Source organism: Colletotrichum tamarilloi (genome assembly GCF_030869305.1).
Source record: "Colletotrichum tamarilloi strain Tom-12 chromosome Unknown Scaffold_4.1, whole genome shotgun sequence".
Lineage (NCBI taxonomy): Eukaryota > Fungi > Ascomycota > Sordariomycetes > Glomerellales > Glomerellaceae > Colletotrichum > Colletotrichum tamarilloi.
Window position 1 is genome coordinate 63605 of NW_026849387.1, and position 14105 is coordinate 77709.

General features: G+C 54.0%; 4 protein-coding genes across 4 annotated transcripts; 2 read left to right on the forward strand and 2 right to left on the reverse strand.

Moving 5' to 3' along the window:
- Positions 1 to 1819: 1819 nt before the first annotated feature.
- Positions 1820 to 2784, forward strand: CTAM01_01662 (cell surface protein; the record flags this gene model as incomplete). Its single annotated transcript, XM_060517704.1, has 2 exons — positions 1820 to 1928; positions 2012 to 2784. 2 exons carry the CDS (start codon positions 1820 to 1822, stop codon positions 2782 to 2784), a joined length of 882 nt encoding a protein of 293 aa, XP_060387238.1.
- Positions 2785 to 3760: 976 nt separating this feature from the next.
- CTAM01_01663 (zinc knuckle) lies at positions 3761 to 6063 on the reverse strand (the record flags this gene model as incomplete). The annotated part of the gene is made up of 3 exons (XM_060517705.1): positions 3761 to 3773; positions 3841 to 5862; positions 5948 to 6063. The coding sequence occupies 3 exons, from the start codon at positions 6061 to 6063 to the stop codon at positions 3761 to 3763; spliced, it is 2151 nt and encodes a 716-aa protein (XP_060387239.1).
- Positions 6064 to 9128: 3065 nt separating this feature from the next.
- CTAM01_01664 (calcineurin-like phosphoesterase) lies at positions 9129 to 10213 on the forward strand (the record flags this gene model as incomplete). The annotated part of the gene is made up of 3 exons (XM_060517706.1): positions 9129 to 9360; positions 9418 to 9672; positions 9753 to 10213. Coding segments are annotated over 3 exons (948 nt in total), but the record flags the coding sequence as incomplete, so codon positions are not given.
- A 756-nt stretch (positions 10214 to 10969) lies between these two features.
- On the reverse strand, positions 10970 to 12535 carry CTAM01_01665 (RHO protein GDP dissociation inhibitor; the record flags this gene model as incomplete). The annotated part of the gene is made up of 5 exons (XM_060517707.1): positions 10970 to 11100; positions 11159 to 11207; positions 11267 to 11930; positions 12297 to 12387; positions 12439 to 12535. The coding sequence occupies 5 exons, from the start codon at positions 12533 to 12535 to the stop codon at positions 10970 to 10972; spliced, it is 1032 nt and encodes a 343-aa protein (XP_060387241.1).
- Positions 12536 to 14105: the final 1570 nt, after the last annotated feature.

The window sequence follows — 14105 nt, forward strand, 5'->3', positions numbered from 1 at the left end:
CTACCAAGACTTTTAGCCAGGGGAAATAAACGGGTCCTCGAAGGCTTAGCGGACGGAGCTCAACGGTTGCGCATCGAGAGTCCCTGTGAACATCACGGTAGATACTCCGTTCCGTAGTGGTAGGCCACAGAAGATCTCCCCTTCACCTCTGGCCTGGCGACTCCAGATCTTCCCTAGGTCCCAAGCATGCCAGTCCGATCACCGAAACCGTAAACTTCTTGGCTACCGTAAGAAGGCTGCATCAAGTTTCTGACTCTTGAACCAATCGGAACTCTGGTTGTCTCTTCTCGTGCGTCCCCTACACCTAAAACCTGACTTGCTGACTACAAGCTACGCGCGTGTTCCTGAGTTGGCAGAGTTCCAGAGTCCCTGAGTTGCTGTGTTCTTCTCACATCGTCACTCAAATCAACTTCAAGGCACAGCACGGCCATTCGTCGCCAAGACCTCCACTGAAACAGATTCGCGAGCAAAGATTCGCCAAGCTTCATGCACCCGAGAACCTAACTTCACATCCCAATGATCCCACACATCGTCCCTCAATGTCTCTCCCCCTCGAGCCTCGAGCCTCGAGCTAGCAACCCGGTAGCACATCGACACATCCTCGCGCATCCTCCACATCGCGAGCCCCTCGCCGCATATCCAGACTGCACATCACTCAAATCATTCCGTCTCCTAAACACGCCGTACACCACCAAACACGCGCGCGCGCAGCAACTACCTTACCAAGGGCAACGAGGCGCAGTAGCCCCAACCCATCCAAGCCTAGCAGCACCCCCAGGATCTGTATGTGGGCGGGTGGATTCTCGGGACGCTTCCACGTCTCTCTTTCTGGAAGACGACTCCAGCAACGTAGATGCGATTTGCTCTGAGCTGCCTCTTGGCGATCCGTTTGTGATGCTTCAACTTCTAAACCCCAGCCTCCTTCGTATCGCATGTCCACGCTTACCGTCCAGTGACCCGCCTCCGACGTCGCCGTGGTCTTGTCGTCCCAACTTCACCTGGTTGAATCACGGTGAAGGGTTTTCACAATTCCAATTTCCTCGCGTTCAGCTATGAAGTCAATCAAAGGATAGAATCCGAGGTTCACACGCCCCCAGCCAGCCCACTCACGCCCCTCCTCTTGTTTCCCTATGCTGCTCGAGCCGACGCGATACCGAGCCATGCTTGAGGTTGACTTCGACTGACGGCTTCAAGGTCCTAGCCATTGGGAACACACTGACACTGACGAAGGGTTGCAGGGTGCAAGGTCTGATCGGGGATGCAAGGTAGGCCGGCAAGGGCGTGTCTATGTCTCTCCTTGCCGCTAATGTACCTCTGTGTACGTATGAGCGCGCGTGTATGGGAGGAGGAGAAGGAGGTGAGGTTCAGCTGAGAACAGACCCTGGAACCTCATCGTCTACATGCTTGCTTGCCCACCCGCCTGGCCTTGCCTTGTCTCTGCCTGCACCGCACTGCTTCGTTGCTTTGCTTGCTACGACGGTGGTCCAGCATGGAACGATCTGATTCCGAACCTCCCACCCAAAATCCGTCCCATCTCAACCCAAGGAATTTGTCAAATTCGTCTCCCCTGACTATGATATGGAATGCCAAGCAAGTCCAGTCGAGACCTTCTATATAACAGTCCCGTCCACACCATCACGTCTAACCTTCTTTCCTACCTCATCACACAGCATCAACAAAGCAAGCCTTTCACTTCTTCACCCTTTCCACTTTCCTTACCTATCTCAGCCCCGGTGGCTCTTCACGAATAGGATCTCTTAATCTCTAAAACCAACTCCGATTCAACCTAGCTCCCTCAAGCTCGAATCTCTCATTCAAAATGCGCTCCCAATCGCTCCTCGTCGCCGCCCTGGCTGCTACCGTCTCTGCCCACGGCACGCTGATGTCCGTCGAGGGCGCCAACGGCGTCACCATGCCTGGTCTCACCAGTAAGCTTTTACCACTTTCCTGAGCAACAGGGTTTGCTCTTCCACACACCTACACATAAATAACTAACTCACTCACCTTTCAGTCGCTGATGGAACCCCCCGTGACTGCTCCTCCAACGGCTGCGGCTCTCAGGCCGACACTGCCATCATCCGTGACCGCGAGATCGCCTCCGGTGAGGTTGGCCCTCTTGGCCGCACTCAGGGCAACGGCCCCGTTGACGCCTCCGTGATGGTCAACAACTTCATGGGTGGTGCTGCCGCCCCCAAGAACAACGGCGCCGCATCTGGCACTGGTGTCGAGGACAACATCCCCAACATGAAGCGCGCCGAGCTCTACGCTCGCCAGGGTCTCGCCGGCCTCTTCGGTGGCGGTGGCAAGAACAAGGGCAACAAGCAGAGCGGTCCCCCCGAGGCCCGCGTCGCCGCCACTGCTGGCATGGGTGCCTCCCAGGGCATGCCCACCGCCGCCGATGATGGCACCATTTCCATGACCTTCCGCCAGATCAACCAGGATGGCGCCGGTCCTATGACCGCCGATGTCGACGGCACCTCCGGCGGCACCAAGGAGGAGGCATTCCAGAGCGCTCAGGTCACCACTGACGTCCCGGGCCTCGGCGTCCAGGGTCTGTCCCTTGCCACCAACACCGACTTCCCCATCAAGGTCCAGATGCCCGCTGGCATGACCTGCGACGGCACGGTCGGCATGGCCTCCAACGTCTGCGTCGTCCGTGTCCGCAACGGTGCTGGTGCCGGCCCCTTCGGTGGCTCTGCTGCCTTCACCCAGTCCGCCGCCGGCCGCAAGCGCGCCATTGCCTACCGTCTCAAGAAGCGCATGGAGCTCAACAACCGCGCATAAGCGACTCGTCCAGCGATTCTTTGATGAGGATCTTCTCGGTGTGTCAAACCTGGGAGTTTGGAGGACTCGATCGACGCTGCAGGAAGTCAGGGACTTCTGAGGCTTGGTGGATTCCAGACTTGGGTATAGAGCTTTTTGGAAACGGCCGTTCTTTATTTCCTACATACTACTTTTCTTATTAGGTCGTCATTTTTCCATAGGCAATTGACGCCGATCGGAGTTTGAAAAACCTCTTCTACACGCTCGCTGTGATGTGATCCTGTGTGATAATGTCAGCATAACAAACATCATAATTCGTCAACCTGACAGTCAGACCTCTTCACCGATACTTCCATCACCCGGCAAGGCAGATGCTTAAAGTCGAACAGACAAAATGACCCGAGGACACTAATCAGGCAACGCTTTGAGGCAAACACTGCCCTCGTCCGAAGCTGAATAGACTTCTGATGCACAGGCCATATCCCTTCTGCTCGGTCTTGCAATGACTTGACACCGGACTTGTGTCAGGCGGACAGGAAACTAAACACTTTTGACCAATAGCGGTGGAGGAAACGTTGTGGTTCTCTTGTGAATTTGATTTTGGCCTGGCCATTCGCATGCCTCTCTCGGCCATACATGTACTGAGAAAAAAAGAGATGGACGGGAGGTGTCTATTGCAAGAAACGAGATGATAGTCAATCATTCAACGAGTATTCTACCCACATGACGGACGCCCTTCCCCAGGCCGAAGATCCAATCCTCGGCCGCCAGGTTCACTCCATCCCAACGCCGGATTTTGATGCTATGCCGCCAGACTGTCATGTATTATAGCGGTGCCTCTATGTCTAGGCTGCTGCCATTTAGAGTGTAACGATGCGAACAATTGCGCAGAAACTGTCTGCGTTGTTGACGGGTAGAGCATTGATGATACACCCAGATGTTATGCTTTTGCTGAATCATGAAAGTGCGCCCCTGTGGATGGAAGCTAAGGAGAAAATCACCATCGGCGACTTCGATGCCGGGTTAGTGAGAAGAAAAAAAAGAAAGAAAAAACGATAGCCATTGAAAGAAACTTACCTGTAAGCCGAATCAACTTTAGTGACGCGCTTACGCATCTTCATTCCATCCGGCTTGCCATCTCGGTCTCCCTTGGACTTGGGAGCAATGCCGAGGAGCTCGGCCTCTAGTGCAGATAGTTCCGATGCATCAGAACCAAAGGACGCTACAGATTGCCTGGAAGCTGGACGTGATTCATCATGGCTGCCGTGAGATCCACGGCGGCGGGAGTGGCGAGAACGAGATCGGGACCGAGACGCCTGTCGACTATGTGGCCGACTGTCTGGTCGTGATGCTCCGCGATGAAGCATAGGTGGCGATGCCGCCCTTTCCTGGAAATTGTTGGTCGATGTCTGTCTGCGAACGTTCCGAGAGCTGTAGTAACCAGAATCCTGGAGTCCCGCGTCTTCAAATCGCCTTGATGGGCCGGCGTCTTGAGACTCGTCCAAGGACAAGAGAAGCGTCTGGCTTGGATCGGAATCAGTGCGTTCTGGTCTTTGGTGACGATAGCGATCCGTCGGTCTCGAGTCCTCCCTAGATCTCCGATTGTGCGGTGAGGCGGCATTATAGCCGGGAAGCGAGTCAACCTTGTGCCTCTTGTGACGATGATCCGCCCATTCGCCACCTTCTGGGACGACCCTGGCTCGAGGGTTCTTGTATGTTGAATCGTCCAAAGTCCGCTTTCGATTATTGACCAGACGGTATTCACGGTTCTCTGGAGTAGGAGGTTTCGGAGGGAGAGACGGAAAACCTGGAAGGCGACTGGACTTGAACGTGGTGGGCCTCTCTCGTGGCTCAGGGGGTTGTTGAGGAGCACTTCCCTCAGGGCACTTCCAGAATGCTGGATCGTACTGCAACGTGACGAAGAACTCGGTTTCTCGTATCGGCCGCGAAAATTCCATGAGGTTGCCTTCTGTTGCAAATCGAGACTGAATCCAAGTGGCGTTCCACGCCGGAGGCAACACAATATTATCGTGGTATTCCTCAGGCCCCGGTAACGGCTTAGCAATTGGGTCTGGCTGGTGGGTTTTCTCTAGTTCTTTGAAGATCATCTCTTCTTCCCAGTCCCAATCGTACTCTTCATCAGCTTCCTGTTCTGAAGCACTGTTGATGTTTACGCTTTTAGGTGTGTCGCTCGCGACTGATGGCGCCTCGACGGCCTTTGATACGGCTTCGAGCTGTGGCAGTGTTGGCACTGGTCTAGCTTTATTTTCCGACTTTGGTCTAGGCTGTGAAGGATCTCGTTTCGACTGATTGCCTTGTTTATTTCGGCGAGAACGATCTCGATTATTATGCCCTTGGCGATGTCGCCCATTTCGGTCTCTTGGCGGCTGGTTCCTCTGAGGAGGAATTGGCGGAAGCCCCGGTGGTGTAGCACGTGGAGGGCCAGGCAAAGGAGGCGGGTGACCATATCCTGGAGGTGGCGGCGCCCATGAGGGAGGGTAAGTATTCGGTGTTGGGGGCGGTTGAGACCCATAGTGCGGCTGAGGATAGCCTCCCGGAGGTGTGGAATTATATGAGGGCGGGTACTGGCCGCCTGAAGGTGGAGGACCGGAATGATATCCAGGCCCAGAAGAGTAAGATGGAGGAGGAGGAGGAGGGTAAGGAGCACTGCCAGCGTATTGTGGTGGTGGTTGATAAGGAGGAGGCGGCAGTCCAGACGGACCGGGAGGCGGAGGCGCGCCATACTGGCCAGATGGTGGATAATGGTATGGTGCAGGAGGAGCGGGAGGTGGTGGGTGGGCACCCGGGGGAGGCGGCGGCGGCGGGGAGTATTGGGGATAGCCGGGGTAGTTCCCTGTTGGCGGGGGAGGGTAGCCATTCGGAGGTGGAGGATATGAAGGATATGAAGGCAGGGGGCCGGGGTACGGAGGAGCATGGGGTTGACCCGGGGGCGGAGCGTAGCGAGTGACGATCGGATTGCCGCTTGGTGGGGCCGAGTACTTGGTCACAACAGCACCCGGCCGGCGTCCGCCGGGTTGATATTCACCACCCCGGCTATGATGATCATGGCCACTCGAAATATTTTTCCGGGACAGTCCACTTTGGTCGAGTCAGCCATGATTCAAACTTGAAGCAAGGGACAGTTGTTGTCACGTCCGACAAGACTCTGCATCACGAAACTTACGCGGGCTTCGCTCTGACAGGTTCCGGGCAAGCCACAGCCCAATGGCCAACGCCGCCACAATTGATGCAGCTTGGCTCTTTCATGGACGGCCCCATTCCTGGGGCGTGGTCGGCCATGGTTGATGATGGTCGTGTCTTGGCTCTTGGATCGACGTACAGCTTTGACCCAAGCCCAAGCCCGGAAGGGGAGATCAATGAGGGTGTAGGGAGTGTTACCGTAACCAAGGTAACGAGAAACTAGATAGCATCTATGAGCTGGGAGTGGCCCGGTAAGAAAACAAGAAGTAGAGAAGGGTGAAAGTATCCGTATACTAGTAGCAGAAATGATTCGGATGAGGTTGCCAACACGAGCTGGATAAGAGAAGACTTGATATATCAGAAGGTGCTCGGCAAAGAAGGAGAAGGAGAGTCAGAGACGCAAACCTTGGTGTTCGGGCTGCGCTTACAGCAGGTGAAGGAGATGCTTGATAATGGGCGAACCCAGAACAGGTAGTGGCGGATATGAGATGGTCTCTTGATTTGACTGAGACACGAGATGGCAGGCAGTCTATTGATCAAGGTGACGATGCCTCGAAGCCTTCAAAGGTCTCTAGTGAATGCGCCTAGGCAGTCTGGAGTGGCGCATCGCCTGCTGATGGCCGAAGTATGGAGGGAAAGGTGAGATGGGTTGGTAATGAAAGCCGTAGTCCAACCTCCAAAGTGAGGGATTCTGATGGCGAGGCCCGAACCAGGCGAATATCGTGGGCTTTGTCTCATTCCAGAGAGGGCAACTGGGATGAGGTTGTGGGAAAGCGCGACGAAGTTGACCAAAGGACGGAGGTTGCGCGCCCAGGCTCAGGCGTAAAGTGGGGCAAATGCACCTGCCCAGTGAGGCACAGCTGAACACCCACGGCAACTCCTTCCGCGCAGAAGGCTGAAAGGAGCCGGAAATTCATCGGGCCGGATGGGGCATGCTTTCTTTTTTTCGCAAGGCAGGCGCCTCAGGGCAGGACAGGACAGCAGGAGACACGGTCCAGCCAGGCTTAGACTCGAGAACATTGGGAAGAGGCAGTAAGTAGCTGACAGACAATGCAGCTTGATTTGCTGCATGTCGTACGAATGCATGTCTTGTGCCTTGAGGGGGGCAGACTTCGACGTGCAGCCTGCACCATCAAAGAACACACTGTTGGTATGTCATGCATAAGTAGTGAAGCAAATAAGCACTGTCTTTGTGCATCCAGATCATCTGAGAAACTAGGATCTAGAGGGGCAATATCTGACTGCATGACAAATCTCATGGGACATCTGGGACTGGTTTTGTCTTCAAGTCTCGAGGTTGTCATGAGCCAGATGTTGAGGAGCTCGCATCTGCTGTCATTGGGCTAGATTGGCAGACTATGATGCTATGCCACGCTCAAGGGCAATTTGGAGCTGTTCGAGCGAGGCTTGAAAAGGTAGAGATACGAATACCTCAACTGGGACCATCTAGATGCTGTTCCATCGCGCATACGGAGGCGCAGGGCATCTGAGTTCAACCAGGAGCAAGATGAAACGGTCAAGACAAAAAATGAAAGAAAGGCTAGGTATTCTAGATTCAAACGGAGACCAAGGTAGATAGACGGGCGCGACATCCAAGAAGACCAGCTGGCAGACCAGAGAGATATCGGTGCCTGAGAACTTGAGGGAAAACCAAGGTGAAGGGAGAGTGTGGCTGCTTTTCTATGACGATCCGGATATCAGGTGCTGTTTGAACCCTGGAGACGGTGAGGAATTGATCTGAACGGACGGGGTCGGCAGCCCAGCATCTCTCAGTGTGTGAATGATAGACGCGTCTGAAAACAACCAAGGAAATAAAGTATCGAACTACAGTCCACTGCCGGGGCTCGCAATAGCAACCAAGATTCTGTTGTCTCTCTGGAAATCGCAGACCCAAAGCTGCCGCTGGCGGGAAGAAATGACAATGAACGGGGAAGCTCGTCGGGCCGGTGAAAATGGGACGAGTACCATCAAAATGGTAGTGCAGGTGATTTGTACAGACGCAACTGCGTGAGGTGAGGAAAAGAAAAGGGCGCACCCGGCATGTCAAACCTGACGGAGGGGTGGGAAGGTGACTTTATATGAGCCCAGGGCAGCCGTTGATGGACGCGCCCCCCCCCCCCCCCTGCTGACCTGACAAGTCTGGGGCTTCCTTGGCCAGTAGTGGCCCTCCTGCCCATTTATCACCTTGCGCCGTGGTGCAGTCCCAGCGCTTCTGCGGCGTTTTTTGCTAAGGTAGGGGCTTGTAGCGAACAAGAACCCCCTAAATTATTGATGTGTACGTAAGCGCCTTGAGCCTGCCGTGTCTGCCAACTACCAGGTTTGAATGCGGGGCCGTAGCATGTGACCAAGCCCAATCACATCCCGTCCTCCATGTCACTCTGCCTTAGGTAAGCACGCGGTCAGGTACGTGAGCAGGTGAAGTGTCTGATGTTTGGATGGGATTTCTCAGCCGGGCCCGAGCTTGTCCCCCGGCTGCTTCCAATTTGAGATGGGCGTCGTCTGTCCATTGCTGCATGACGTCCCTCGCTGCCCGCCGTAAGAGCTACCACCCATACCATTCCAGAAAAGAATGTTCAACTGCGACTGAAGAATAAGGTCCCTTGCCTTACCTTGCCTTAGGTAGCTTACCTCACCACGCTCTCTTTCCGAGGGCATCGCCACGGCTTCCCTTCGTTCTCTTCCTCTCTTGTGCCATGAGCGACTGGGTATCTTGAGCCACCAGTCCTTTTTGACGACTCAAAGCCCACCCAACACAGGCGTGCACTATTTACCCCCCCCCCCCCCTTCTCCCCCATCTTTCGTCGATTCAGCCTGCGCTTCAACTCGTCCACTTTGTCCATTCTGCCGCCGCGCGCTTCCAGCTCGCATGTAAAGACACGTCGTCCTCGATCATGTTACTACAACCACGAAGCTCCCCAATACACATCGCCCGCCTCTTGAGTAGAAGTGGTCTCCGACGACCTGCTTCTTGAACCGCCGACCTTTGCGACAACCCTTCGCTGTAGTCCTGCTACACCTTTTCCACCCCAAAATCAACTAGATACCACCGGTCTCACAGCTGCTGTCGCATAACACTACGTGAAAGATGCCCGGGCTCCCAGGTAGGAATGGCTCTTGTCCCCCAGGTTGTGCAGTTTCCCTGACCACGATGTGCTGCTACAGCTTCCGTCGACCTCGACGAGTGCATCTCGCGCTTATATAAGAGGGAACTTCTCGCCGAATCCGTCATCGAGGCCATTTGCGCCAAAACGAAAGAGCTGCTGATGCGCGAGAGCAACGTCGTTCACGTTCGCGCCCCCGTCACCGTCGTCGGCGATATCCATGGTCAATTCTACGACCTGATCGAGATCTTCAAGATTGGTGGCTGGTGTCCAGACACCAACTACTTGTTTCTGGGTACGCTTTGGATCAAAAGTTGGTAATACAAAGCCTGACTGACTGGCTGCCCAACAGGAGACTACGTCGACCGCGGTATGTTCAGTGTCGAAACGATATCTTTGCTTGTGTGCTTGAAACTTCGATACCCCAATCGCGTGCATTTGATTCGAGGCAACCATGAGTCTCGCGGCGTCACCCAGTCCTATGGCTTCTATACCGAATGTTCAAGAAAATACGGAAACGCCAACGTATGGCACTACTTTACCGACATGTTCGACTTTCTGACTCTGAGCGTGGTCATCAACGACAAGATCTTCTGCGTCCACGGCGGTAAGACAGCCTACATCTCTACGCGCGCGCCTACGCCGTTACCTGCCCGTATCGACAGTTTGCTAATTTGTATGCTCCAGGCCTCTCCCCATCCATTCACTCCATCGACCAAATCGTAATCATCGACCGTTTCCGCGAGATTCCTCACGAAGGCCCCATGGCCGACCTAGTCTGGTCTGATCCCGATCCCGAGCGCGACGAGTTCTCTCTCAGTCCACGTGGAGCTGGCTATACCTTTGGCGCACAAGTAGTCAAGAAGTTCTTGGCTGTAAACAATATGGACCACATTCTGAGAGCACACCAGCTATGCCAGGAGGGCTTCCAAGTTCTATACGACGATCGCTTGAGTACAGTATGGAGTGCGCCTAACTACTGCTACAGATGTGGAAATATGGCTAGTGTTCTGGAGGTCAGCGACACCGGCGAGAGGTTTTTCAACGTCTTTGCTGCAGCACCAGAGAATGACCAGCATAAAGACATGCAGCTGGGTGGTGGAGAGAAGCAGGCAGATGGCAACTCCCTTCCCGATTACTTTCTGTAACGCGGCTGGAGTCTGCATTCGATGCCTAGACGATATTAGAAGGGGATGATTTATACAAGAGCAAGAAAATGGTGTGTGGTCTGAGCTTCGATTCAGGTGCATCACCGAGCTGTACTTATGAAAGGTCATTATCACAATGGCGAGGTGGACGAGACCACCACGATTAGAGTACATTGAAAAGGTGTCACGTCTTACGCCTTACGCCACGGGACGATCCATAGACGAACATTTGATGAGGATCCAAAGGGATCTGTATTTTTTGTAGCTTGGGCACAAGAGATGATGGCCCAGCAGAACGAAAAAAGTATCTGCCATCTAAACCGTCCAATTTTTGTTTTGTTTTTTGTAATCGTGACTTCATGTGCAATAACCAGTGTATGAGGTTAAGAGCAAAATTTGTGTGAGTGTGTGTTGTTGTATAGCAAGAGAACAAAAAGGGAATTTCCATCGGCCTCGCCCATCACCCATGTTTCCTGCGTGTTGGCCGCGACCTAGTTTGACCTTCTTGAATTCTCTTCGTGTTGGAAGTGAGCGAGTGAGATGTTGGTCCTGCATGCCTGCCTCGAGTTCCACCACATATGTCCTCCTACCCGCGATCGAGTTCGATTCTGCCGATGCATGCGTTCTCCTTCCGGGAAAGGGATCGAACTCGGAAGACGAAGTTGTAAGACGAGAGAGACAGGACAGCTTTTCGGGTCGATGAGGATGAGGATGACAGGGCGAGAGTGTAATTCAACCATAGGGGCCTCGTCCACTCTACCAGTCCTTGGCGATGTCGAAAGACCACTCAAAGGTCAAGTGAGTCTTCTTGTCATCATCGACGAAGCTGGAGATGGCGTTGTAGTGACCTCTGGCGAGCATGCCGGAGGGAGCGTCCTCCTCTTGGACTGTGCAAAGGGTCAGTATTACTACATCAACCGACACTGATTCAGGCGCGAAACTTACAGCGCTTGGTGTAAGTGGTCTGCTTGTCGGTGTTGGGAGCGTAGCTGCCCTAGAGATGACGGTCAGCACCACTGTGATGAGATGAAAGTGGGGGGAGGGAAGACTTACCAGCATCTCAGAGTCCTTGCTGACCTTGATTCCCTTGCGCTTGACGACCTGGACGTACTGCAGACCGCTGAGAATCTCGTGCTGGACCTTGAACTTGGCAACCATGGTGAACTTGGCGCCCTCCTTGATCTTGAAGGGCTTGTCCTTGAGGGTCGCCTCAGAGCCAGGAGCAGCCAGGTCAATGGTGACGGGGTCGCGACCGGGAGACTCCATGGTCAGGGAGAGGATGATGCAGACACGGGGGTCGGAAGCGTCAGAGAGGTCCTTGCCGCCGCCAAGGCCGAGAGACTCCTTGTAGCGCTGGAGAGACTCATCGTTCTCGTCTGTGGTGCTGTTAGTCGGCCGGTCGTCTCTCATCTCGTATTGTTCCAGGTCCAAGGGCTCAAGAACAGCCAGACCATGTGCTGCCCTAACGACAAGGGGAGACATATAAAAGTCCCGAATCAGGTTGAGATCTTGGGTGAGCATGTTTTCTTGGAGGCGGGGTGAGTTGGGAGGATTGGGAGGAACAGGGTGTGATAGAGCTCTTGCTCGGTGAAGGTGTCTCTCCTCCATCATCTTAAATGACTGAGGACGCGATCCCGAGGGAGTCGAGAGAGGAACAGGGGGAACCTCAATGGAGTTCCGGTTGGCGAGGGCGTTATTACGGTTGCGCCTCTGCATCCTGCGACGCATACCCTTATATAACGCCTCCATGGTAATGAGAGGGTATTACATGTGAGGTAACTGTGGTATTGATATCGTAGTGGTAATAAGGAGAAAGTGAAAAGTGAGATTGGTGATGGCAACGGTGATGGTGATCATGAAAAAAGTGGTTGAAAGACAGCAAGGGTGAAGGTGAAGGTGAGTGAAGTGCGAGAGTGAGTGTGAGAATGGGTGTGGGCGTGGGTGAGGAAGGTGCAAGCAGCTGGGTGCCTTCCCTCGCCTGATGGCTCTTTGGTGAACTGTGCCATGAGATGGATGTCGAGCAAGCCGCCTCCTGTCACCGAGGTGAGTGCAGAGATGAAAGAGGCTCACATCTTGCACACACCGATCCCAAGGCAAGGTGAAGAAAGGTGTGAGGGGCATTTCTGAAGGGACCCAGCTGGAGCTGTCTCGCCCCCAAACAGCAGCACCCAGAACTGAAAGAAACCAAATGGGGATCAAGAATCAATACAGAGTCAAAGACTTACCCATCTTCTGGTACTCAGCCAGACTCTGCTTGGGCTGGGAGAGCTTGTAGCCCTGAGTCTCCTCGGGCATGGTGTCCTCTTGCTCGTGGGAAGCCATGGTGATGATGGTGATGGTGGGGTAAATGTGGGAGCTGGAGCTGGAGCTGGAGCTGAAGCTTGAGCTGTGGAGGCTTGGTTTGGGAGCGGGTGTATCGGAGGCTATGGGAGGAAAGTAGCACAGGTGTGTGATGATGCCGTAAATTGGAAGGCTGTGACAATGTTTACTCTGGAGGAGAGAAGTTGAGGATCAGGTAAGGTAGGATGGTAGTAAGGTCAGGGCGAATGGAGTTGAGGTAAGGCCATGGCCTTGTCCCCGGCCAGTCAAGGCGAGGCAAGCCGCAAAGCAAGAGCGCACGGCAAAGGTCACCGCTTCCCGTTGCCCCTCATTCTGCTCAGGTCGGGCTGGGTCTGGGAGTCTGGGTCTGCCTTCTTCCCAGCCAGTGCCAGCCAAAAATCGACGAGGCAGGGGGGGGGGGGGGGCGGCATTGGGGGGAAGCGTCACCGCGTCAGGGCCAGTTGGGGGACTGTGGGCGCTGTAAAGTGGGCTCTGATGGATTCAGGACTGGCCTTGACTGGACGGGACAAGAGACTTCATTGGTCGAAATATCTTTGGGTCTGGACCTGCATTGATTGGCCAACATCTGGAACAAGATGGAACTTCACACACGAAACCAGGCACAATCACCAAAGCCCTCCTACTCCTACCATCCTATGTATCTCCTCCCCTTGCAATTACGAAGTCAGAGCAAAGGCAACTGTGCTGACTGATGAGGCTGCTCTTCGATAGCTTTGATGAGGAAACAAAGATCAAAAGATCCAACCTCGACGACTATCATGCCGTGCGACCTTACCGTACCACATTGCCCAAGCCAAGTACCCCGGGCAGGAGAGCCAAGTAGCTGTGTAGGTACTTAGATACCCAGATACACATACCTACCACAGTAGGTTGCTATGCAGCTTTCTGCCCCTCCAAGTGTCTTCTGCAGCCAATCTCGATACGGGATGGGAGGATAAGAGGAGAGCATCCATTCATATCAACCACGATATTGCGCGTATCGGCTGGATGAGCGGTCTGGAGTGGTTCCTGATGAGGGGCACAATCGACAAGCTTCAGGAATCCGGTACTCCCCACTGTTCGAGACGGGAGACCGCGAATAAAGTACAGAATGAACACCCGCTTACTTCATCCCGCGCCCCTTTGCTTGAATACCTTGGCACTCAGGTAAGCACTCGCACCACCCAATGTGAGAATATCGTCTAGTAAGTCCGCGCTTGACAGGTGGCAGATGCTTCATGCGGGCCATCCATGAAAATGAGCTATCCGCACTACGTAGTGCGCCAGTGTTGAAGAGCTTTCTTGCTGGCAGCGGTATCGTTGCCGGAGGCCAGAGCTTCTCTTTAGTGGGTCTTGTCGCTGGTTTGCATTATTATGACCCAAGGGATTTATGCACAGAAGAGCAACGTGCATTTATGCAGTATCCACATAACGGCTTATGTAATGGGTACCAAGACTAAGCCGATCCCATCAGCATTCAGGCCATCTTAAAGAGCAGGAAGCATCACCCATTTCCAAGTACCAGCTTGTCACGGTTGCGCAGTTCTAAATAGGTAGTTTCTGGCTGGTAAGC